This window comes from Bufo bufo, chromosome 3, assembly GCF_905171765.1.
Source record: "Bufo bufo chromosome 3, aBufBuf1.1, whole genome shotgun sequence".
NCBI classification, from domain to species: Eukaryota; Metazoa; Chordata; class Amphibia; order Anura; family Bufonidae; genus Bufo; species Bufo bufo.
The window spans coordinates 631539455-631565687 of NC_053391.1; the positions used below are offsets into that span (position 1 = coordinate 631539455).

Sequence of the window (26233 nt, forward strand, 5' to 3'; positions counted from 1 at the left end):
GCTCATGGGCCCTGGTGTAAGATTTCAGGGTGTGGGTGCCCACAGAGAGGGCTCTGAGTGCCGCCTCTGGCACCCGTGCCATAGGTTCTCCACCACTGCACTAGAGTGACATCTACACTGACAGGTTCAATCTGATTCCACACACTGTGGCTGTAATTACCCAGATATAGATGAGACTCATCTATTACATTATTACATCGCTATAGAGGGGTTGTTACATGAATACAGGGCCACAAGTGGTGGCTTTTATTTGAATTCTGTATAGTGGATTCACATATTCTACCTGCTTTATATGCTGTGTATACACATGGGTCTGACCTTAGGGCTGAGCGATCTGCTGAAGCCGGTCCCAAAGTGGAAGTCACGCTGTGACAAAGGCCTCATGCACATGAACGTTGTTTGGATCCGTATCCAAGCCGCGTTTTTTGAGGCTTGGATACGGACCCATTCACTTCAACGGGGCCGCAAAAGATGCGGATAGCACTCCGTCTGTGGTCCGCATCCGTTGCTCCGTTCCGTAGCCCCACAAAAAAAAAAAATAGAACATGTTCTTTTCTTGTCTGTTTTGCAGGAAAAGAATAGGCATTTCTATTATGGGCAGCCCTTTCCGTTCCGCAGATTGCGGAACCCACACGGGCGGCATCCATGTTTTGCGGATCCGCGATTTGCAGACCGCAAAACATGGTGCGGTCGTGTGCATGAGGCCTAAGGACTTGTTCACATTTACAGAAATAGCCGGACTGGGGGCGTAGCCTGGGGGGAGGCTACCATGACGGGGGTTTGGTTCAGCGAGCCCCTGGGGGATTAGGGTTGGCCAGTTTAAGCCGGGGGGCGGATCTGGAGGGGTTAAGTAGCCAGGGCTTGAGGAGAACGGGGGCCATTTTGGGGTACAGATTGAACTGAACTTACCTGACGCGTGCACCGAGATGGAGGTGGACGCTATGATCGCGGAGCTTAGGACGGCGGCGGCAAGTAGAGGACCGGGCTGGCTTCAGGAGCAGGTCCAGCAGCTGCTGAGAGGGGTGGCTGAGGAACCTGTCTCGCCTCAGCCTGCAGTGTCACGGCCTCGGCGGGTCCGGCCGCCGGAGCGCCTCAGTCCGGAGTTGTCCTCCCCTCGGGCTCAGCGCCGCAAACGGAGCCCTGAAAAGGACCCTTCACGCCGGCAGGCCGCAGGTAAAGCTTCTGCTTGTGGGCCGCGGCGTGGGAGGAATCCGGCCAGCAGGCCTGGGAAGGTCTGTCCTGCAGTGTACCAGCGCCCTCCAGTGTTCAGGACCGGGTACGGCGGGCCTTGTCCAGGAGGCGATTGTGGATGAGGCCCCTCGGCTGGAGCAAGTGTCTGTGGACCACGGGGCGGCTGCGGACCAGAGCAGCCGGCCCTCGGCGAGGGTGCAGCGGGATCCTCCAGGCTCCGCCATATCTGGGGCGTCGAGTGAAGACCGCGGATGTCACGTCTCTGGTCCCGGCTGGGCCAGGGGACCGTCTGGGGATCGACTGTCATCTGTCTCATCGCTGAGGGAGGAGCGTCTGGAGCCAGGATCTTCGGCTGATGGGATCACAGCTCCCAGGCAGCCAGGTGAGGCGCTCTGGGGACCTTTAGTGCAGTTTATTGCTAGTTCTTCTGGTGGGGCGGCAGGGGGGCCCCAAGGGGAGTTGGGTAGGGGGTTAGGGCAGTTGCTGGGGGGTTTGGCGGGGTTTATGGCTGGGTGGGGGGCGGGAGGTTCGTCCCCGTTACCGGCCTGGGGTGTGGGGGGCAGTTTTGGGGGGTTGGGGGGGATAGGTCAGCCCGTGTTCAGTCCGCAAAGTGCCACGGCGTCAGTGCAGACGCAGGCGGGTGGTTCAGAGCAGGAGGATAGGGTGCGGCTGGATGATAAGGCGAGGGGATAGGTATACGTCTGCTTTGAGGGGCCGTTGGGGGCCCATTTGAAGCAGGAAGTTAGGGAAAAAATTTGGCGAGGGGAGTACGTGGAGATTTTTTCCTTGCTCCCCTTGGAAAAATTTAACCTGGATAGGGCTAGGAAGGATGAGGGTAAAAAGGAGGAGGAGGAGAAGCGGCGGTACCGGTTAATACCGCGCACGTTCCCTAATTGGTTGCAGGCGTTTGCGATATTCGCCAGCGTGGTGGGGGAAAAGGCGCCAGAGTGCTGCTCTGCGCTTTTTTGCTATCTGGACTCCATTGGGGAAGCGTATAGGGTTTATGGGGGGCAGACGTGGCTGCGCTATGATGAACAATTTAGGCAGCGTAAGGCGGTGCGCCCGAGTATTAGATGGGACCACAAAGATATAGCTTTGTGGTTGAAGGTGACAGCGCCGGTTCGGTCGACCCAGTCCTTTCGGGGGGAGTCGGGAGCTCAGTCGTTTCGGGGGGAGTCGGGAGCAGGAGGGCAGTCGGCCTTTGCAGCGGCGTCAGCTAAGGGACTGTGTTTCCTATTTAATGAAGGGGGGTGCAAGTTCGGGGCTAAGTGCAAGTTCAAGCACGAGTGCTCCAGCTGTGGAGGGTCCCATGGAGCCACGCGGTGCTTCAGGGGGGTTAGGCAGAGGGGAGGCGAGGGTACTAGCAAAGGGGTGACGCCGGTTCGTCTGGAAAGGATGGAGCCGTTCCTCGCTAGGTACCCGGACGAAAAGGCCGCGGAACTGTTGCGGGAGGGTTTCCTTTGGGGGTTTCGTATCCCTTTTGTTCCGGCGGGTCCGGTGTGGTTTAAGAAAAATTTGCGGTCGGCTAGGGAGCACCCGGGAGTAGTGTCTGAGAAGCTGGAGAAGGAGGTGAGATTGGGTAGGATGGATGGGCCTTTTTCGGAGCCTCCGTTGGAGAATTTGCGCCTGTCGCCTCTGGGGGTGGTTCCGAAGAAGGAGGCGAATAAATTTCGCCTCATTCATCATTTATCCTTCCCAAAGGGATCGTCGGTCAACGATGGTATCGATCCAGCGTTATGTTCGGTGGTATCTACCTCGTTTGACGCGGTAGTGCAGTGGGTAAAACGGTTTGGGAGGGGGGCGTTGATGGCGAAGGCGGACATCGAGGCCGCGTTCAGGTTATTGCCGGTTCATCAGGATAGCCTACATTTGTTGGGGTGTTTTTGGGATGGGGGGTTCTTTGTTGATCGTTGTTTACCGATGGGTTGTTCGTTATCGTGTGCCTACTTTGAACAGTTTAGCTCGTTTCTAGAGTGGGCGGTTAAGGACTCGGCTGGATGTGAATCCATCATTCACTATCTAGACGACTTTCTGTGTATTGGCCCCGCGGGCTCAAGGGTGTGTTCATTATTGCTGCATTCGCTGGAGGTGATGTTCGCGGCGTTTGGTGTTCCCCTGGCGGCGGAAAAAACGGTGGGTCCCGCGACGGAGTTGAGCTTCTTGGGGATAGTGATCGAATCGGAGCGCATGGAGTGTAGACTGCCCCGGGATAAGCTGGAGGATTTGGAAAGGGAGGTATGGAGAGCGCAGCGGCGGGCAAAGCTTCAGCTAAGGGAGCTGCAGTCGCTTCTGGGTAAGCTCAACTTTGCTTGCCGGATAATGCCAATGGGGAGGATATTTAGCAGGCGTTTGGCGGCTGCGACAGCGGGGGTAACGGCACCTCATCATTACATAAGGTTGGGGAGGGAGTTGAGGGAGGATTTGGGGGTTTGGGCGTCTTTTCTGAGTCAGTATAATGGCCGGGATATGTTTATGGGTGATGTAGTGGAGGCATTGGACTTTGACCTTTTTTTTCGACGCGGCCGGGGGGTGTGGCTATGGGGCGTATTGTTCGGGGCAGTGGTGTGCGGGGGCGTGGCCTGACGCGTGGGTGAGTAGAGGCTGGGTAAGGGATTTGGCGCTGCTAGAACTTTTCCCCATAGTGGCAGCGGTCCTACTGTGGAAGGAAAAATTTAGGAACAAGAAGGTCCGTTTCCACTGTGATAACTTGGGAGTGGTGCAGGCAATTAACGGGTTGTCAGCCTCGTCACCTCGGGTGGTGCGGTTGTTGCAGAGATTGGTTTTGGAGTGTTTGACCATCAATGCGTGGGTGGTGGCTGTGCATGTCCCGGGGGTTGACAACTGTATTGCTGATGCTCTTTCTCGTTTTCAGTGGGAACGTTTTCGTCAGCTGGCTCCGGAAGCAGAGGAGGACGGGCTGGTTTGCCCGAGCTGCCTTTGGGAACTCCTGGAGACAACGTGATAGGGCTTATCCAGTCTTCATTAGCTCCCGGTACGTGGGTGACATATCACAGGGCATGGCAGTGTTGGGAGGATTGGAAGGCTAGATTGGGGATGGGAGATGAGGAAGCGGAGATATCGTTGCTGTTATTTATAGGGCAGTGTAGGGAGGACGGGTGGTCGGTTTCAAAGCTGAATGGTTGTATGGCCGGGCTAGCTTTTGGTTTCAAGCTTCGGAAGTTGCCAGACGTCACTAAGTCCTTCCTGGTGGTGAGGGCACTTAAGGGTTGGCGGCGTTTGAGGTCGGTTGAGGACAGTCGTAGGCCAGTGTCGTTTTCCTTGCTCCTGCAGTTGGGGGAGCAACTGGAAAAGGTTTGCGTTTCATTATGGGAGTTGCGGTTGTTCAAGCTGGCTTTTGCGCTGGCGTTCTTTGGGGCTTTGAGGTTGGGGGAGCTGGTGAGTCCGTCGGTTAGTAAGGGAGGGGGGTTGCTGGGGGAGGACGTAGACCTTTATGAGGATAGGGTGGAGTTCGTCATTAGGAGATCAAAAACGGATGTGGAAGGCAGGGGTCACAGGGTTGTTCTTTTCGAGGTCTCGGGTTGTTTGATGTGTCCGGTTCAGTGTATGCGGGAGTATGGGGCGGTAGGGCGAGGATCAGTGTCCCCTCTTCTGGTGCACGCGGATGGGTCTTTCCTTTCGCGCTTTCAGTTTTCAGCAGTTTTTAGGAGGTGCCTGGGTCAGTTGGGCAGAGAGGTGGAGGGGTACTCGAGTCATTCGTTCAGAATTGGGGCAGCGACGGAGGCAGCTTGGTGGGGTTTGGAGCAGGAGGTGATTAAGCGTATAGGGAGGTGGGAATCGGTCCGGTTTCGTTCATATATCCGTCCAGAAAGATTGTAGCATGGAGGGGGTTAACTTTGCAGGTGGAATGTGTTGTTGCTATTGTTTTCGTTTCTGTCGTTACAGGTTCTGAGCCGGCTTTAGTGTGGATCTTAGGCCATTCGTACGTTTTTTGGGGAGCCATCCGGGCAGCGGTTCGGCCGGATGGTCAACAGTTAGGTTTTGATCGGTCCACAGCTGTGGTAAGATGGCTAGGTCGGCGGGGGATGATGTGGGGAGGCGTAATGGCTGAGGTGCACAGGTTTGTGAGATTGGATAGGGCCCCGGATGTATTGGTCCTGCACGTGGGGGGCAACGATTTGGGGGTGAGGCCGCTGAGAGAGTTGGTAAAGGACATTAAGTTCGATCTCCTTAGGTTGTGGTCGCTGTTTCCGAGCCTTGTGACGGTGTGGTCGGACATAGTTCCCCGGAAGGTGTGGAGGGGGGCGTGTTCGGTAGAGGGAGTAAGCAAGGCGAGAGTGAAGGTTAACCGGGCCATAGGCCGGTTCATGGCAAGGAATGGGGCAGTGGCTGTGAGGCATGTGGACTTGGAGGGGGGTGTTGGGGGGTTTTGGCGAGCAGATGGGGTACATTTAAATGCTGTAGGGTTAGATATGTGGTGCTTGGCCTTGCAGGAGGGGATTGATACGGCGCTGCGTATGTGGAGGGACGCCCGGGGCTTAAGGAGTCAAGCCCGGGCGTTTGTGGCGGTGGGAGGTCCTTGAAGTTGGTGAGATTCTAAAGGATGAGGATGGGAGGGCTCCACGGTTGGGGCTGGACTTCCATAGTTGGTGGTCGGTTGTGGATAATTTTGGGGGCTGGGCCGTCAGGGGTGCCTCCGAGCTGGCGTTTTAACGGCTGGTGGCAAGGCGGCTCAACCCGGTAATAAGCTTCGGCTGTTTGGGGCTTCCAGGACCTCCCCCGTTTGGATTCAGGAATATTTTACAGGTTGGAATTAAATGGTTATTTATTATATGTATGTATGTAATAAAATGGCTGCTGTGGCCAATTTAATCCAAGCCAAGTGTCAGTATTTTATTTGGGAGTGGGCCGGGCCCGGGGTAAGGGCTGGGCTGGGGTGGGGTGGGAAGTGGCTTGGCATGGTAGCAGGGTGGAAAGGGAGCGAGCGGGGTGTAACCAATACCCCCGTCAAGAAATAGCCAGACTGGGGGCGTAGCCTGGGGGGAGGCTACCATGACGGGGGTTTGGTTCAGCGAGCCCCTAGGGGATTAGGGTTGGCCAGTTTAAGCCGGGGGGCGGATCTGGAGGGGTTAAGTAGCCAGGGCTTGAGGAGAACGGGGGCCATTTTGGGGTACAGATTGAACTCCCGCCCGCCCGCCCTTCTTTTCTTTCCTTTTAAGTGGATCCGAGGCCGGGTATGGAGTTGGAAGAAGCGGTGAGGGACGGCGGGGGTGGGGGGGTACGAGTTGTCACAGCGGCTGTGGCGGTGGGAGGTCCTTGAAGTTGGTGAGATTCTAAAGGATGAGGATGGGAGGGCTCCACGGTTGGGGCTGGACTTCCATAGTTGGTGGTCGGTTGTGGATAATTTTGGGGGCTGGGCCGTCAGGGGTGCCTCCGAGCTGGCGTTTTAACGGCTGGTGGCAAGGCGGCTCAACCCGGTAATAAGCTTCGGCTGTTTGGGGCTTCCAGGACCTCCCCCGTTTGGATTCAGGAATATTTTACAGGTTGGAATTAAATGGTTATTTATTATATGTATGTATGTAATAAAATGGCTGCTGTGGCCAATTTAATCCAAGCCAAGTGTCAGTATTTTATTTGGGAGTGGGCCGGGCCCGGGGTAAGGGCTGGGCTGGGGTGGGGTGGGAAGTGGCTTGGCATGGTAGCAGGGTGGAAAGGGAGCGAGCGGGGTGTAACCAATACCCCCGTCATGTATGTCAGAGTCTCCATTCATTGCAGATTCCGTCCAAAATGATGCAGAGAAAGGCCTCTTTTCTCTGCCAATAAGGGCTCATGCACACGACTGCGTGCCAGCCAGGCAGACTCCCAAACAGAAACCAGACAAACCCCATTATAGTCAACGGGATCTATTTGGCTCCGTTGGCGTCAGTTATCTGCCCTCCTGTTATTTTCATTGTTTTGCACCTCTCATAGAGCAGAACAACCGTAAATCAATAGCAGTGGTGTGAACTGACCCTAACAGCGGAGGAACCATAGAGGGAATCCCCGATTCTAAAGTCCGTATTCCCGTTTTATTATCAAGCATATGACCACAGAAGACACACACCTCGAAAGCTTTCTTCAGTCTATGCAGCTGCTCCAGGGTCACTTGTTGCTCAAACTGTGGAAACAAAAAGGCTTTATGACAGGTTTTTGGCATAGAAAATTGCAAAATTTGGCACAAAGCTGGTGTCGATTTCAGACTCTGACGCATGGACATCACACATGCACCGGAGACTGTTAATAAATTGGACGCATCTTCCGCCAGACAGATATTTATTAAGACATTGATGTTTAGTAAATGACCCCCAATAACTTTTCTATAAGTCCAAGTGCACAACAATGTAGTATTGATCACCTGCATCTTTTATTTTCCTTTATTTTTTTACATCCAGATCTGCAGTTTTCCATGCAATTTTGATGCATTTGCTCATTCATTGAAATAAATGTATAGTGAGCACTGGATAATTTCCTAATTTTGGGCTTTATTTTCCCTTGTTCTGGATCAACAATCCTGGTCTGGAAATATGGACACATGCATGTATATGACGTACCTTCTCTTTCCTGAGGCTCCTAGTTGGGTCAGAGATATTCTGAAGACTTTCCATTACATTGTCCACAAGTCCCAGGGAATACCGTCTCTGCTGCCTGCGTATCATCTCCTTCTCCAGCCATTCTGGAGGCGTTTGGATTTGCTCGCTGTCTTCTCCAGTGTAGTCAGATGGGGACCAAGTCTGAGCCTTGGTGGTCCCCACAGCAGTTTTCGCCCTCTGTGTAACAGGTGGGTTTGGAACGGAGACAGCTTGTCTTATCTCGCTGAAAAGACTGTAAAATTGGGTCAGTTTTTGTTATTATGTCATTCAGGAAAACAGTGATTACAATTACTTAAAATGAAGGACATTTTAATTGCATTTATATTTTTATATCCACCATGTCATGACACCTATGGCAATATCTGCATGTATTCACCTGTATACTAAAGCATGCTTGTTCAGCCGACATCAACTCCTCTCAATCTTCTAAGGGAACAAAGGATCCGAAAATTGCACTTGCCCGATTATTCTTTCCGCCAACATCTGTCATTGGGGGAGTCAGGAGACCCCAATACATGTAAGAAAGTAGGCCTGAGATGGTTGGTTTTGGATGACTTTTATCTAATGTGTATGTGCAGCGTGCCCACAGGGGGAAAGCCAAGAAGAGGGGAGCTGTAGTTGAGACACTGATAGGAGTGATGGTGGTTCACGATGGCTGTCCTCACTCCAATGCTTCCGGGGGCAATGCAGTGAATTGAGGAACACAACCCTTCTTCCCCTTAGGGCACACCTTCATATTGGGGCTCCTGTCTGGTATGGTGGCTGGGTGGTGAGCTTGATGTGAGGCTACTTTCACACTTGCGTTCAGAGTGTGTCCGTCTGGTATCTGCACAGACGGATCCGCTCCTATAATGCAAACGCTTAGATCCGTTCAGAACGGATCCGTTTGCCTATACCATGAACAAAAAAAAAAAAAAATTTTTTTTTTTTTTTGTTCATGATAATGCAAATGGATCTGTTTTGACTTTACATTGAAAGTCAATGGGGGACGGATACGTTTGAAAATTGAGCCATACTGTGTCAACTTCAAACGGATCCGTCCCCATTGACTTACATTGTAAGTCTGGACGGATCCGTTTGCCTCCGCACGGCCAGGCGGACACCCGAACGCTGCAAGCTGCGTTCAGGTGTCCGCCTGCTGAGCGGAGCGGAGGACAAACGCTGCCAGACTGATGCATTCTGAGCCGATCCGCGTCCACTCAGAATGCATTAGGACTGGACGGATCCGTTCGGGGCCGCTTGTGAGAGCCTTCAAACGGAGCTCACAAGCGGAGCCCCGAACGCTAGTGTGAAAGTAGCCTTACATGTGAGTTGTGATGAGGTGCATAGCAGGAGGCCTGGGTTGGATGACTGCAAGATAATAAACAGGCCATATTTGGGGGTACCTAATCCAAGGCAATTAACGGAGATACTTTTGGCAGCTCATAAAAGTCACTGGTAGTAATCTTTCTGGATCTGGATATGGGCTAGCAGGCTGTAGGATGGCTGACTATGAGTCTCTCTCTCTCTTAGATCCAAAAAACTTTCCAAATTGGCCAAAGTGGAGCAAAATGTCTATCACGATATGTACTGCAGTTCCCAGGATGAGGGGGGCAGATCCTCAAAGGGATGGCCAATCCATTATAGAAGTATGCTGGGTGCAATATACCATCTCCACAAGTGATACGGTCTGTTGCCATACACGAGCGAGTACCTTCACCGTCTGTACTAACATCAGTCCTATGTAATGCCCCTCAAAAGTCTGTCAATTTGCTGTGCTTCACAATTTTGCCTAAGAACACTGCCATGAATAAAGAATGTTATCAAAACATCCTCCAAGGGCAGATTTTTCAAATATCTGAGAGCAATTTGGCCATGAACAATGTTTTTTTTCCAGCAAGATGGAGCATCATGTCACAAGGAAAAAATGATAACTAAGTGGATCAGTGAACAAAACATTGAAATTTTGGGTCCAGGAAAACCCAGACTTCGGATTAAACATTTTAAATGTTTTTAAAGATGAATGAATACCGAATTAATTCACCGAACTCTCATGTGACTTTGGGTAAAATGAAGTTTGTCTCCACGGGGCCAATATATTTGAATGCTGTATTGGAGACAGCTTTAAAATTGAAGTTCTTGAATGAATCGACTTCGGATCAGTGATCTGAAGCGCGAATCGCTCAAGACTAGTCACCATCAGACAGAATTTGGCCCAGTAGCTGATCTCCAGCATGCCATGGTGAATTGTAGAAGTACAGGGTAAGTCAAAAGTCTCAAAACAACCTTTTATTTCAGAAATGAAAGGGAAAATGAATTTTCTGAATACCCCAGCAAGTAACTATCCTTTAGGCTATGTCTGGTACCATGGCTGCCATCTTGAAACCTGCCATATTGGATCGAGGGAAAATTTTTCTAATGGGAAGAGGGTCACGTAGCATACCAAAGAAGACCAGAATTTTCTCAGAAAGTGATTGCCGCAATCAGATTTGTGGTTCACAAGTTATCAACACAGAAATTTGCAACAACAACCGGCAATGATCCTTGTGATGCACAGATATTTGACGTGTTCAGTGTGTTTTCCCTGGTGCTGAACTTTCTTTAAAAAAGTCGGCGGGAAAAGTTGCAATCTCGCTCCAGAAGGAAGGTGGAGTAGGAAAACTGGAGTTACTTTTCTAGACAAAAGTGGTAGATTTACGGATATGTAGGGATCTGTACTCGCAGTAGGGCTGGCAATGACATATTTTCACATAGACAGCAGTTTCAAAGTCCAAACTGTGCTTTATTTGGTCACTTCAGCATAACAGAGAAGCATCCAAGTGATAGCGTCACTCGGAGCGGTGATCTTATATCACCAGCATAACATAACATTGAAAAAAATACCGGCAGCATCTCAATTATTTTTGCAGTTTTAGCTGCGGATTTCACCCTTTTCAATGGAAGGGTAAGATCTACGGCAAAACTGCATCAGATCCGCACTATTAGAAAATGCGGATTCTGGTGTGGATATGCTGCAGAAACGCACATAAATCCGCACGTGCAGATCTTATGCGCGTTCACCCGCAACCGTGTGCAGGTGGCCTAACTCTGGCAGCAATGATTGAACAATGTCAGACTGTGCAGGGACTTCCCCCACACACACTGGTGACACCCAGTCGTACCTTTATTTATAAACTTCTGGCAGGAATAATATATTATCAACCTCATCAAGTTGAAAATGTAGTCCAATCTGCAGGCAGCATGTTATAGAGCAGGAGGAGCTGATATATCGTTTTATGGCAAATGATTCAGTAAAACTTGACATTTCAAAAGTTTTGATCGGTTGGTGTCTGAGCACTGAGACCTCCTCCACTCAGCAGAACGAGAAGAGAGAAAATCGCTCGCATACCACGCTTTTACCTCTTCGCTGCAGGAGAGGAGGCCAGACAGACTCCATGGAAAGTCCATGGCTCCACCTTGATTCTGTTTCCTACACAAGATGAGAGCATGCTATAGAGCTCTGACTTTTTAACAAGCCTTGGGTCATGACAAAGGACAATCTTCCCTTTGTTTTTGACTCATAGGGAGCCATTTTGACAAGGTGGCGCTAGCGAGATGGTTCTCTTTCCTTGGGAGATACCTACTGTATGTCTCCATACCACGGAGCACTTTCAGTAAGACTCCATACAGGACCAGGCAGTGAAAACATCATCACACCTAGTCGTGTTAATCAAAGAGCAGAGGGCACAGCAATTGCAGAGAGAGCAGAGCCTCTAGGTGTAATGGCAACACTCCTGTTGCTCCTAGAGGCTCATTTGCATATATTAAAATATTATTATTCTCAGCAATGCGGGCACATATGAACATGGGACCAACATAGATGCCTTCAGCTGCCAAGTGCACATGGAACAGGTCAGCCAGTGTCATAGGTACAAAACTGCTGACAGATGCCCTTTAAGGAGATTCAGCACCCTATATAAGGCGTAAAAGCACTGACAGAGAAATGTTTCAGCTCACGTCCCCTGAGCTTTTGAAATAACATCAACTGAGTGCATGCTAATGGGGAAATTGGCACTGATAATTGTTGATCATCCAAGACTAATGGGTCAGGGGTGTAGGTAGTGGGCGTCTAATTGGGCACAGGCCCTAAATTCAGATACAGAGGTGGGGGTGAACAGAATCTTTGCCCCCGATGAAGGAAAGCCTGGCTGCAACCCGGCCATGAGCACTTTCAGAGTATCGGTTTCTATCACATCTAGTATTCTACAGTATATTAGGAAAATGAGATAGGAAGGAGAGCTGGAGAACAGATTGTCCCTGGGCACATCTCGGTTTCTTTTCACAACTAATAATAACTGTCAGGAGATCACTTCACATTTCAGGCTTCTTTATTGTCAACAATTCATTTCCTTCAGGGATTCTAGTCCATTAAGAAGTAGAAATATAAATGTTAGCAAATCTATAAGGCCTTGTTCATGGACATGTGCTGTTCGTACATACTGATTTTAATGTGTTTGTTCACACATTAGTGGTTTTCCACTGACCGTGGGTCAGTGGTAAAATCAAAATGCACCACTTTGGTCCGTGATCAAACATGCCCATTGAAGTCTATGTCAGTAAAAAACCACTGACACAACATGGATGGAAACCGTGTTCTGTCAGTGGTTATCATGGACAATTGGTAGGAGATGTTCTGGAAATAATTTTTTAGCTGAGCAGTGTCCGTGGAATACGAATGACACACGGAGGGCAAAAAACACATGGACCAAACACGGACATCTTCACGGATGAAACATGGATGGATTTTTCACGGATGTGTAATGGACAGAGAAATGTGAATGAGGCCTGTAACTTGCCTGAAATCTGCAGATGGAAGGAATAAGCTCCTTAGGCTAGTTTCACATTAGTGTTATGAGTCCCGACAGAGAAGAGCCTGCAAGAGCTCTCCGGTCCAGCCCTGCCAGATGTTAATACAATGCCCGCCGGGCCCATTGACTATAATGGGGACCGGAGGAGAGCCGCCCGATACCTGGCAAATTATGCCATTATTCAGACTGACAAAAAGCGCGGTGGATATTCTAGTCAATGTCACCAGCGGGCAATGCGTTAACATCCGGCAGGGCTGGACCGGAGAGCAATTCCGGATCCAGAGAGCTACGGCAGGCTGTTCTCTGCTGGAACAGCCTGCTGGAGATAACAACGGTATTGTGAAAGCTTTAGTTACCATCATGTTGATATTCCTATGGTAACCCTTTAATTGCTAAGTTCACCTGTCGTGACAAGTGTACTTTATGTAGAGGCTCAGATAGGGTTAATCCAGTATGTTAAACTGGCATTCAGGGGCTGCATACTGGGTGCACTGAATGTAACTTTTGAGCCTCCCTCATACTTCTGTATTTTGGACATACTCCAGGGACAAAATATAGAATTCATTTTATGCTATGGAGCTGTATGCACATCCCTATTTCTTTAACCCTTTCAGTACCAAGCCACTTTTCACCTTAAATCCCAGGTAAAAATAAAAAAATCTAAATTTGAATTTCTCTACTTTTAAGACAGATGGTAATACCTCATAAAATAGTGATCATTTAACATTCCCCATATGTCTGCTTTATGTTGGCATAATTTTGTAAATGTCATTTTATTTTTTTAGGACGTTAGAAGGCTTCGACTTTTAGAAACAATTTTTCTAATTTTCAACAAAATTTCTAAAGCCATTTTTTTAAGCACCAATTCAGTTATAAAGTGATTTTGAGGGGCTTATGTAATGGAAACCATCCATAAATGGCCCCATTTTAGAAACTATACCCCTCAAATTATTTAAAACTGAGGTTACAAACTTTATTAACCCTTGAGGTGTTCCACAAGAATTAAATGAAAATTGAGGTGAAATTTCTAAATTTCACTTTTTTGGTAGGTTTTTTTTGTTAATCAATTTTTTCTTGCAACACAGCAAGGTTTAACAGCAAAATAAACCTCAATATACATAACTCAGATTCTGCAGTTTACAGAAATACCCCATAAGTGGTGGTAAACTACTCTATGGGCACGTGGCAGTGGTCAGAAAGAAAGGAGCGCCATATCGATTTTGGAGGCAGATTTTTCTAGAATTGTTTTTGGGCACCATTGTGTATTTGAAGAGACCCTGACGTACCCCTACAGTGGAAACCCTCAAAAAGTGACCCCATTTTGAAAACTACACCCCTTAAAGAATATATTAAGTGGGGTACTGAGCACTTTGACCCCCTAAGCATTTTACGGAATTTGGAAACACTTGCCTGTGAAAATAAAAAGTTTCATTTCTTCCAATAAAATGTTGCTTTAGCCCCAAATTTTTCATTTTCACAAGGGGTAAAAGGAGAAAAAGCACCCCATAATTTGTTAGCCATTTTCTCCTGAATAGGGCAACAACCTATATGTAGTGGTAAACTGCTGTAGGGGCACATGGCAGGATTTAGAACGGAAGGAGCGACATATGGCTTTTGCAGAGCAGATTTTGATGGATCGGTTTGCGGATGCCATATTGGTTTCTATTTTTTGAGTGATTGTCTTATGTGGTGGCTATCAGTGTCTGCTGGATGCCTGCAGCTAATCGGGCGGGCGCAGCTCCTGCACCCGCCCGATCAGCGCGCCGTAGCTGTACAGCGCTGGGATTTTATGCACACTTCCCAGCACTGTACATATACAGCACTGCTATCCTACGGGTTAAAGGGATTTTCCAGCACGGAGTACAATATTGATGACCTCTTCTCTAGATGGGTCATCAATATCAGATTGGTAGGATTCTGATTCCCACCGATCAGCTGTTTGAAGAGATTATGGTGCTCAGGTGGGTGCTGCAGCCTCCTCACAGCTTACCAAGCACAGCGCCGTACATTGTATAGTGACTATGCTTGGTATTGCATCTTAGGCCCATTCACTTGAAAATGTGACCAATGAACGGTATATCACATGGCCTAGGAAGAGTCCACGGCACTCAGTTTGTCGTTTTATAGATACATTGTACTTTTAGGGAAGCTCTCAGTTTACAACTTGCTAGTGCCCTGGAGAAAGGCGATACCTGCATTGAGGGTGAATATGCAATGCGCCGTCCCCCAGGGCCCTTATCGCGCCCCAGGTGTAGTAGGAAATGCTGAGTGGTGTAGTGCGGCCTAAATGTCTCTATGTGTCACTGTGCTCCTACCTGGATACTACTGGACCCCAGGCTTTTCTCCAAAGCAAAATAAAGGGGGAATAACTGAGGGATGAAGGAAAAATAACTTGAGTCCAGACCTTGTGGTGAAAGTCAATGGCAGCTTTACTTGAATAAACTTTCATCCAAACAATTGGTAGGCTTTGTCTTAGTTCCAGCAGGCTTTAGCATAAACTGGCAGGCAAACTCAATAACTCTGCTTGCTCTCTTTCTCTGATGTACTGACAGGTTTGCTTAAATACTTCACTTTCTTTCTTTATGCTGCACTAAATTCTGCTTAAGGGCTCATGCACACGGCCGTTCCTTGCATTGGGGACCGCAACATCCGTGCGGTGGCCAGGACGGATCGAGACCCATTCAACTTGAATGGGTCCGTGGTCCGTCTGCACCGTAAAAAAAAAAAATAGAACATGTTCTATTTTTTTGCGGAGGCATGGACAGAAACACCACGTTCTTATGGAGTGGCACGTCAGGCATGAGCACTGCCACTCCATTCATTTTCTATGGGAGCACTGGAGATAGCCAAGTGCTGTACTCCACTATCTCCAGCAGTCTCATAAATAATGAAAGAGCAGCAGAACAAATGATGGGGCATTTTGAAATCCAATATGTCCAATCCTTCTTTACCCTGACATCTGCTGGCCAGGAGGAGTCATGAGACCCCCATACACATTGGACATACATGGTGATCCCACCAAAATTGTATGGCCAACTTTACTACAATTTTATAGCTACATGTGAGCTAGCTGTATACTTACCCCTCCTCACTCCACCATAAACAGGATCAGACTGGACCACCAGAGTACTGGGAGGATGTACCGGTGGGCCCAGACTCTGATAACCATACTGGGCCCCAAAGTTCCAGGAGGAGAAAACAATTTGGCTGCCTTTGCCACTAGGGTCTATTTCTTTGATTCAAAACCTATTAGGCTAGTTTCACACTAACGTTCACAGATCCGCAGGCTGTTCCCGGCCAGATCCAGTATTGCCAGACACTGCCTGAATGCCTGCCGGCCCCTTTAACTATAATGGGGGCTGAGATCCGGCAGCAACTCGGCACATATGCAGAATATCGGCCGGACAAATACCGCTGCGTGAAGGCTGTACCGCCAGTGTGAAAATAGCCTTAGACTTGATTATTTGGTGGTTGGACCTCAAGAATAGATTCCTCTGGTGGTCGCAAGGAACCCCAGTCGGACGCTGCCCATAAATATACATGCACAGATCAGCCGAGCGCACAGATTTATTTTAATAGGATAAAAAGAATATGCCTCTGCAAAATATCTATCTTCACTTATCTCCCAGGGAACTTGGTTCAGGCATAAAATCCAACATGTCTGAGCTTCTTTCATCACATGACAGGTGTCAGGGCACTGCTGGCCACTCCATATTCATTAGATTACAGTGGCTGATGCCTCTAGCTTTAGTTCAGTTAAATTAAGGGGGTCATTTATTAAGACCCCTCTACATAACATAGGCCTCTACATAACTTCGGAGCATCCAGTGCCAGTCTAAATGTAAGACACCTTCCTTACTGGCTTACATTTAGACCATTTGCCACGCCTAAACCAGGCGTAGAAAATGATGAATGAGGGGCGTGGCTTCAACATGGCCGCGTGAAGACGCACATACCCTGAGCTCAGTGATCGCTCTCAGGGAATCCACGGTGAGAAGTGCCACATCCGATCCCACCGGGCCATGACAAGAGGGCAGAGGTCCAGGAGCCAACCTGCGGTCCCCCCTGGTCAATCAATCGGGAGGTTCTTGCGCTCCGGACCTCCGGAGCTGACAGACATGGAGTTGCCGCTAATGGCGGACACACCGCCTGTGTTGAGATCCACAGCGCCGACCTTCATCCCAGCAAAAGCGCACCTTAATCCCGCTCCAGACGGTGACGTGGCAAGAGCCCCCACACAGCCCTTCTCAGCTTCACGGCATGGAGAGATCCACCGGGGCCCGCAGACACCTGCTGATTAAAAAAGGTATTCACTGCAAGAGGCCGGACCCGGATTGCAGCCTGCACAGGTACCGACCTCCTCCCTCATAGTGGCAGAGACGCCATCGCTCAGTCAGAGAATACCTGCCATATTCTCCTCCACACCACAAATGCCTGGGGGTTGGCTAGGAGACTTACCCCCACCTGCAACCCTAGATCGCACATTGGCAGAACTGTGGGAAATGGTGAGGGCCTTACCTACCAGATCTGCATAGAATCCCTACAAACAGTGCAGGACACAGTAAAGGCCATAGATGAAAGGGTGACGTCCCTTGAACAACTATTTGTATTCCTCTTCTAAGATGTCCTCTCTTACGAATATCTTGGCCTCTCACACCTCTCAATTGAAAGACTTCTCTCTTCACCTCGATGATGTGGAAAACAGAGGCCGCCGTAACAATCTTAAAATACGTAATCTCCCGGAAGCAATATCCAGTGACCACCTGTATAACACAGTGGTATCCATATTTAACAAGATCCTGGACAGACCCCCACAAACTGAGATCAAATTAGACAGGTTCTGCAGGACAGCGGGTCCGGGAAATCGTGACTCTGGCAGGCCACGTGATGTAATTTGCCATGTTCATTTCTATAAAGTAAAAGAGGACATTCTCCGAAAAGCCTGGGAGAAAAAAAGAGATCCACTTTGAAGGCTTATCAATCTTGGTCCTACCTGATGTTTCCAGATTAACTCTCTACATGAGGAGACTTGTCCGACCACTTTTGGAGGCCATAAATGAAGCAGGAGCGTCTTACCGCTGGGACCATCCATTCAACATCATAATATGTAAGTCTGGAGGTCAGTCCCTGTCCGTTCGCTCTCCAGAGGATCTACCAGAGGCCTTCGAATTCCTGGACATTCCTCCGCTCCCAGTTCCTGACTGGTCAGTACCACCTCTTCTTCAGCTCCAGACCCCGAGCAGGGAGCAATTTTAGAGGAGCCAACTGCCTTTGCCTCTTTGCCTCAGCGTGCTGCAAACGACAGCCCGAACAAAACCTGGAGAGGTCCACAGCGCTCACCATCGAGATGCCAACGCACTCCGCCCCGCTAAGTGGACCCGGGGACTCCACACTCTGAACTTTTTTGCTTCTGCCATATTCGTCACCTGAATTGGCCCTGTTACGGGATGTGACCCGCTATGGCATCCTTTGCACGTTTTGTTTTTGGGCGATTGCTGAGGAAACCCGTCGACTTATCAACATTGCCTCCATTATTATCTTGCTACTGCTTAAGTATATTGCAGACTTATGTCCACCATGAGGCCATACGCCTTACAACCTGAGGCTTTGCTTCTCTATTGATAACTGATCTTCCATTATAATAGTGATCAACGGTTGCTCTTTTACTGTTTTTTGTTTACTTATTTGGTCAGTTGTTCCATTTTCCCCCACTAGGGTACTGTGTTTACTGCCTCCTTTTGAATTTTTTCCGCAGCGGACAATACACAGTTTATTAGCATTATTGCTATTTGTTAGAGTTGCCGACGAGACTCGGTCTCACCCTATACTCAACCCAGATACCTCCTTTCCTCCCCCCCCACCTTGCCCACCCCTTTCTTTCTTTTCTGTTTCTGGTTGAGTTCACTATTTCCCTTTCCCTCCTTTACTTTCTGTTCTCACTGCCTTACCTTTCTCTACCTGACTAACTGCCAACATGGCTGATATCTTACTGGTTTCTCTTAATGCACAGGGTTTGAATATCCCGGAAAAAAGATCCTCCCTCCTCAGACTCCTATGGCAGAAAAGAGCGCAAGTTGCGTTCATTCAGGAAACGCATTTTCCCGCAGACGCTATCCAGTCTCTCACTGACAGACGATTTCCTCATGTGTACCACAGCACCTCGCCGGACTCCAAAACAAAGGGAGTCTCCATTTTAGTCTCCAGCGCTGTCCCTTGGGAACTGACTGACGCTCGCACTAATGGAGCGGGACGATAACTCTTTCTGAAAGCTACACGTAAGTTAGCAGGCACGACCACTACATTGGCGACGATATATACCCCAAACACAAGACAGGTACACTTTTTAGAGAAAACACTTACAGCCTTAGAAGAATTCACAGAAGGTGTTTTAGTGCTGGGGGGTGACCTTAATCCTCCTGTTGATCCAGTAACTGACTCTTCAAGGGGTCAATCATATCTTCTCCGTTCTTCACTAAATTGAATACGGGAACTCCTGTATACACATCAGCTTATAGACATGTGGCGAGCTTTGAACGCAACAACCAGAGACTACACGTTTTACTCCAATCCCCACAACTCGTACTCTAGGCTGGATTATTTTTTCTTGCAACACTCCCACTTGGACAAATTAACAGGAGCCCAAATTGATCCTATAACTTTTTCTGACCACACCCTTATATCCATGTCGCTTTCATTGCTGACTTATCAACCTAGAGCTTGGCATTGGCAACATAACTCTTCCCACTTACAAGACATACAGATACGTGCCGAGGTCCGGAAGGACCTAACAGACTATTTCTCACTTAATGTGACACAAGGGAGTGACCCCATTACCACTTGGGAGGCACACAAGTGTTTTATTAGAGGCACCTTCATCAAGCTAGGGCCCGTCTTAAAAAAAAAAGAGCAAGGACACTTACCACTCTGATCACTAAGATACATGGCCTTGAAATACAACACAAGACTACCCTAGAATTGCGACACCTGAGGGAACAACTCCGATCCTTATGCATGTCCAAAGATAAAGTGACCATAGTAAAATGTCGCAGACATTATTACAAGCATGGAAACAAACATGGAAGTACCTTGGCAAGGGCACTGCGCAAGGCCAGACTATGCTCATATGTCCCTTTTCTGACAGATAACGCCAGCCAACGAATAACGTTGTCCTCGAAATTAGCTGAAACTTTCAAAATGTATTACAACTCACTATATAACCTAAATGACTCCCCAAGACACGACCCTGGGGAGTTTCTAGCTTCGATTCAAACATATCTCTCGACATCGGGTCTAAACAGTCTCCCACCGGAGGTGATTACCACTTTGGAATCTCCCTTATCTGAAACCGAGCTCATGATCGCTATCAAAGACTCCCAAACAGGGAAAGCCCCTGGTCCAGATGGACTACCCCTATCATATTACAAGACTTTCATAGACGTATTGGCCTCGCAATTTTTATCTGCTTTTAATTCCTTTGACACACTCCGTAACCTCCCTCCTGACACACTCAGAGCCCACATAACGGTTATCCCCAAGGAAGGGAAGGACCCGGCCCAATGTCAAAGTTATCGTCCGATTTCGTTAATCAATGTGGATCTTAAATTATTTTCCAAAATATTATCCACACGCCTTGTCCCGTACCTACAACAACTTGTTCAAAGGGAGAGAAGCCCGAGACAACACCACCAGGGCCATAAACATGATATATCACGCAGTTTCATCCAAATTGCCCATGCTCCTGCTCTTTACTGACGCTAATAAAGCGTTTGATAGAGTAAACTGGACATTCCTGTTTGAAAAAATGAAGCACTAGGCCTGGGGGAGACAATGATGGCCCGTATTCACAACTTATATTCCAACCCCACAGCCATAGTCAAGGTGAATGGTCAGCACTCGACAAGTTTTCAAATTAACAACAAGACTTAATATGGGTGTCCCCTCTCCCCCCTAATATTCATACTATGCTTAGAACCACTCTTAGGCCACATTAGGACAAACCCCAACATATCAGGCTTACACATTCAAGGTACAAACCACAAGGTAGCAGCCTACGCGGACGATCTGCTTTTCTTTCTCACCAATCCTCGCGTTTCCATCCCAAACCTATTACAAGGCCTTTAAGATAAACTTTCAGAAATCGGAAGCACTCAACATCACACTTTGCACCAACACGGCAAAGGAATTGGCGGATAGCTTTCCATTCAAGTGGGCAAGATTATCTCTAAAATATTTGGGAATACACAAGTCCCATTCTCTCTGACCTGTACCCAGTGAAGTACCCCCCTCTCCTCCGGCAGATAGAGGCAGACCTAGACCACTTGCACAAAGGTACATTTTCATGGTTTGACAGAATTTCTATTTTCAAAATGAACATCCTGTCCAGAATACTTTATTTTTTCCAAGCCATTCCTGTACACATCCCCCGGCTGTTTTTCCATACTTTACTGAAAATGCTCACACATTTCATATGGGCTGGGAAAACCCCCAGAATTGCTCGATCCATTCTATTCCGCCCTAAACTTAATGGAGGTTTGGGATTACCGGACTTCATTGCCTATCATAGGGCGTCACACCTCTTGAGGATTATTGACTGGTGCCGACATCAGGCACATAAACAATGGATACAGGTTGAACAAATTTTCATACCTACTCCATTGTCCACAACTCCATGGCTGGGTGCACACATTCCATTAAAGGCGCGTCTTCACCCAACCATTGGTCCTACCCTGAAATCCTTTGCCTCCATTATGAACAATTTGGACATTTCTCCATCACCCTCGCCAATGTACCCGATTCTGGGTAATCCCCAATTCCCCCCTGGGCTCCAGTAAGGGAACTTCAGGACCTTAATATCAAGAAACATATTCAGGGCACACCATTACGTAACATCGGATTCTTGGGTACTCCCCGGCTTCAACACGGATGGGGAAAACCCACCTATTCTGACACCCTGGCAATCCCAACTACTACAACACTTTCTGGCCACGTTACCCTCGGCGGCCACATATACAAGAGACAAGACCGACTTTGAACTGTATTGTGAACAAAGAGGCGTAATCAGACACACTCTCTCTATAACATAATCTATTGGTCTCGCCTTCTGATCAACTACCCCCAAACTACATACTCAACTGGGAACAGGACCTGGGTTTGACTTTCTCGACAGAACAGAGAGACAGACTGTATGTTTGCACACACAAATCCTCAATTGCTAGTAACATACACGAAGCAGGATTTAAAACACTTTCCAGATGGTACCGGGTTACCCACAAAACTACACACCATCTTTCCTACAGTCTCTCCACTTTGTTGGCGGTGTGGAGACACTAGGGGCACCATGCTACATATTTTCTGGGAGTGCCCGGCTCTCACTGAGTTTTGGGAGGTGGTGTGGCGTATTACATCTAAATTCACCACCATTGTCCTGCCAAAAACGCTGGCGTTCTTCCTGCTCCACCGCTGCGAGATGTCTTTTGCGACTTACAAAAAATCTGTGGCGCAACATCTGGTTAACGCTGCAAGGGCATGCATCCCCTGTATGTGGAGACAAACTTCTGCTCCCACAATCTCAATGTGGATTGACAAAATTCTGGAGGTTATGAGGATGGAGGATCTAACCGCCTCATTAAGAAACAATGAGAACAAGTTTCTCAATACTAGGAAATGTTGGATGGCATTTCAAGAAACCCAGGAATTCAGACTCTTGCTTACTACATGAGGTAGAGAATACACCAGAAAGCCTAGTTAATGACTTTCCCTTCCTCTTTCCTTTCTGTGTCTTTCTCTCTTTTCTCCTCCCTTCTTCCCTCCCCCCCCCCCCCCCCCCCTCCTGATCTCTCTGGATCCGCTCCACCCTCCCTCAAATTACTATGTTATTGATGGTTCCGACCTCTATATTGAATTACAAGGCAAAATTTTGCTTTTCTACTTCGCTCAGATACTAGGCCAGACAACAATGAAGGGAGCAGGCCACAACCTACAGCCGTCCTAATCCTGACCCTGATCTCCTGACCACATGAGCAAACCCTGAAGGTGGGAAGGGCTTATGCACTGGAACTTGGATCCTGCTGACCCTGACGGTCCCCTGGCATAGGGGTCAGGAATAGAAGACAACCGGTTCCTCAGGGACTCAGGCGAACTGGAGTCTCCAGCTGCCTAGTAACAGGTGGAAGGGAAATGACCATATGCAGCATCTGGATTGGCAGGTAAGAACACCAGAAAACTCACTTACCCGCCGCTGCCACCACAACTGGAACCCGAGCATAAGTACAGGTGCCCACACACCAAACAGGACACCGTACAGACAACACACACTGGTATCCAGCACTCCTGAGACTGCCTGGACCCCATGCCGCAAGGAGTACAGCAGCACTGAAAACAGACTAATGGTTAACCCCTCCGGGAAACCAGCCCCCTCACGGAGGTATCAACATACTGGGTGACGTATAGCATACATTCAGGGATCAACACCAACAAAAGCCCAGACATGTAACAACCAACAAAACGCTACACACACCCAGAACATAAACCCACACCACACATACAACAAGTGAGGGTAAAGGTACAAGGAAGGTACAAAAGGGAGGACAATTTATGTTCCATAAGGTGGCCCTCAAGGACTGGGCTGGAACACCGAGGTAAGGAGCAAAGCTCCAACACCAAGCAAGGCTGTAGTACAACTGCACCCAGCGAGCAAGCCACAGGTTTATATCAAGCTTGCGGCCACACCCAGGAAACACCTTAAAGGGCTTCTGTCACCCCACTAAAGTGATTTTTTTTTTTAGGGCTAGTTAAATTAGTTATATAGCGATATATGAAAATATAATTGTGTTACTTACATTGATCCAGCAGTTTATTCAAAAAACGAAGTTTTATCATATGCAAATTCGGTCTCTACCAGCAAGTAGGGCGGCTACTTGCTGGTAGCTGCTGCAGAAATCCGCCCCCTCGCCGTGTTGATTGACAGGGCCAGCCGGGATCTCCTCCTCCGGCCAGCCCTGTCGGCATTTCAAAAATCGCGCGAATGTGTTGATTCGGCGCAGGCGCTCTGAGATGAGGAGGCTAGTCTCCTCAGAACTCCCTCAGTGCGCCTGCGCCGATGACATCACCGAAATAGAAGACGTCATCGGCGCAGGCGCACTGAGGGAGTTCTGAGGAGACGAGCCTCCTCATCTCAGAGCGCCTGCGCCGAATCAACACAGGCGCGCGATTTTTGAAATGCCAACAGGGCCGGCCGGAGGAGGAGATCCCGGCTGGCCCTGTCAATCAACAAGAGGAGGGGGCGGATTTCTGCAGCAGCTACCAGCAAGTAGCCGCCCTACTTGCTGGTAGAGACCGAATTTGCATATGATAAAACTTCGTTTTTTGAATAAACTGCTGGATCAATGTAAGTAACACAATTATATTTTCATATATCGCTATATAACTAATTTAACTAGCCCTAAAAAAAAAAATCACTTTAGTGGGGTGACAGAAGCCCTTTAAACTCCACTAGCCAGAAGATTAACCCCTTGCTCACCAAAAGCAGGGAGGCACACCTTAAAGGGGAAGTGCACGTGCAAACCACAAACTACACGTTGCCCCTGGCAACTAGTCTGCACGGCAACCGCGTCACGGTCAAACACCAATATGACCGTGACAGGAGAAGTCACAGATTGCAGCGCAACTAACCGCTGCGCCGCCATCTGCACCTGAAATACGCTTAATATAGGTGTATTTGAATATAATAAATGAACCCCTAAATGTCTATGGCCATCTTACGATAGAGGGAATGGAGGCTGTGTGACGGTCCTAAGGGGTACTACAATGATTACCATATATGTTGTTATCCAGAATCTGTAACGTTTGCAATAAACTAAGCCACGAGGAATCCAAGAAGATTATAGAAATGGCTGAATAGAATATTACAAGACTTCTCTGAAGAAGGTAAGTAGGGAATCTTTCTATATTCTTCAATAAGACATATACAATGTAAGAAAATGAGAATTATGAGCTGAGCTTGTTACATGCCGATGACATTTCTTACAACACATTGGCCCTGATTTACTGATCCTGTAGATGGCATAACCTTAGACCAGCTGACTAGACCTAGATTTATCACAGGGCTCAGGCTGGATGTGGTGCAGGCATAGACACTTTTCTTTGACTATACCAATTATTGTCTGGCTTACCTTGATATAGTACTTTACCCCATAATTATAGCACAATTGTGAAGCAAAATGGCGCATCTCAGGTCACATCCCTTTTCCTAGAAAGCCCTTCCCATTAAGTCCCACCCTTTTCTGGGCAAGTCAAAAAAAAGCGTAGGAGCACTAGTTGCAGCAAATTGCACCAAAACTGCACCAATTTGCAGCCCATTTTAGACACGTTTTTGGTGCATACTCATTAGGGCTCAATCACACGAACGTGGTTTGGTTCCACATCTGAGCCGCATTTTTTGCGGCTCGGATGTGGACCCATGCACTTCAATGGGGCCGCAAAAGATGCGGACAGCACACCGTGTGCTGTCCGCATCCGTTTCTATGTTCCGTTGGGCCGCAAAAAAATAAATAAAACACGTCCTATTCTTGTCCATTTTGTAGACAATAATAGGCATTTCTATTATGGGCGGCCCGTTCTGTTCCGCAAATTGCGGAACGCACACAGACGGCATCCATGTTTTGAGGATCAGCAATTTGCAGACCACAAAACATGGCACGTTAGTGTGCATTAGCCCTTAGGCCCCTTTCACACGAGCGAGTATTCCGCGTGGGTGCAATGCGTGATGCGAACGCACTGAATCCGGACCCATTAATTTCAATGGGTCTGTGTACATGAGCAATGTTTTTTTACGCATCACTTGTGCGTTGCGTGAAAATCGCAGCATGTTCTATATTCTGCGTTTTTCACGCAACGCTGGCGCCATAGAAGTGAATGGGGCTGCGTGAAAATCGCATCCGCAAGCAAGTGCGGATGCGATGCGTTTTTCACGGATGGTTGCTTAGAGATGTTTGGAAACATTCAGTGTTCTATCACGCGCATGAAAAACGCATCAATGCGCATTTCACCTGCGTGATAAAAACTGAACAACTGAACGCAATCGCAGTCAAAACTGAATTAACTTGCTTGCGAAATCGCACATTTTTCACTGAACACATACGCAACTCATCTGGACCTAATTCACTCATGCTCGTCTGCAAGGAGCCTTAGTAAGGCCAGTAGATTTCGGATGTGTGCTGTCTGTGCGTGGTGGATAGCACATGTACCCATGATTTTAAAGGGGGTTGTGCAGCCAGTAATATTGATGACCTATCCCCAGAATAGGTCATCAATATCTGATCGGTGGGCCGAATACTTGTAATTACACTGCACCGCCGCTGCAACGGGAAGATGTGCAATGTAATCTTGAAGAGGAAGTAGTACTTGTATGAGCGCCGCCTCCTCTTCAAACAGCTGATCGGCAGGGGTGTCGGGAGTCGGACCCCCACCTATCGGATATTGATGTATTACAGGCTTCACAATCCCTTTAGTGTGTGTATTCACACATTTGTGGTTTTCCATGGGCACAACATGGAAGCATGCCTTATTTTTGTCCCTTAGGCCTCATGCACACTATACGAGTGTATCTATATATATGATCTATACGAGTGT

General features: G+C 48.3%; 1 protein-coding gene across 1 annotated transcript in view; it reads right to left on the bottom strand.

The window, feature by feature from the left end:
* Positions 1 to 26233, bottom strand: part of LOC120996311 (WD repeat-containing protein 49-like) — a 193320-nt gene that overhangs the window by 164944 nt on the left and 2143 nt on the right. Inside the window, exons 2-3 of the mRNA XM_040426158.1 lie at positions 7740 to 8010; positions 7253 to 7306 (exon numbers count right to left, since the gene is read on the bottom strand). Of these exons, the coding sequence (XP_040282092.1) occupies positions 7253 to 7306; positions 7740 to 8010 (325 nt within the window). The remainder of the gene's footprint in view (positions 1 to 7252; positions 7307 to 7739; positions 8011 to 26233) is intronic.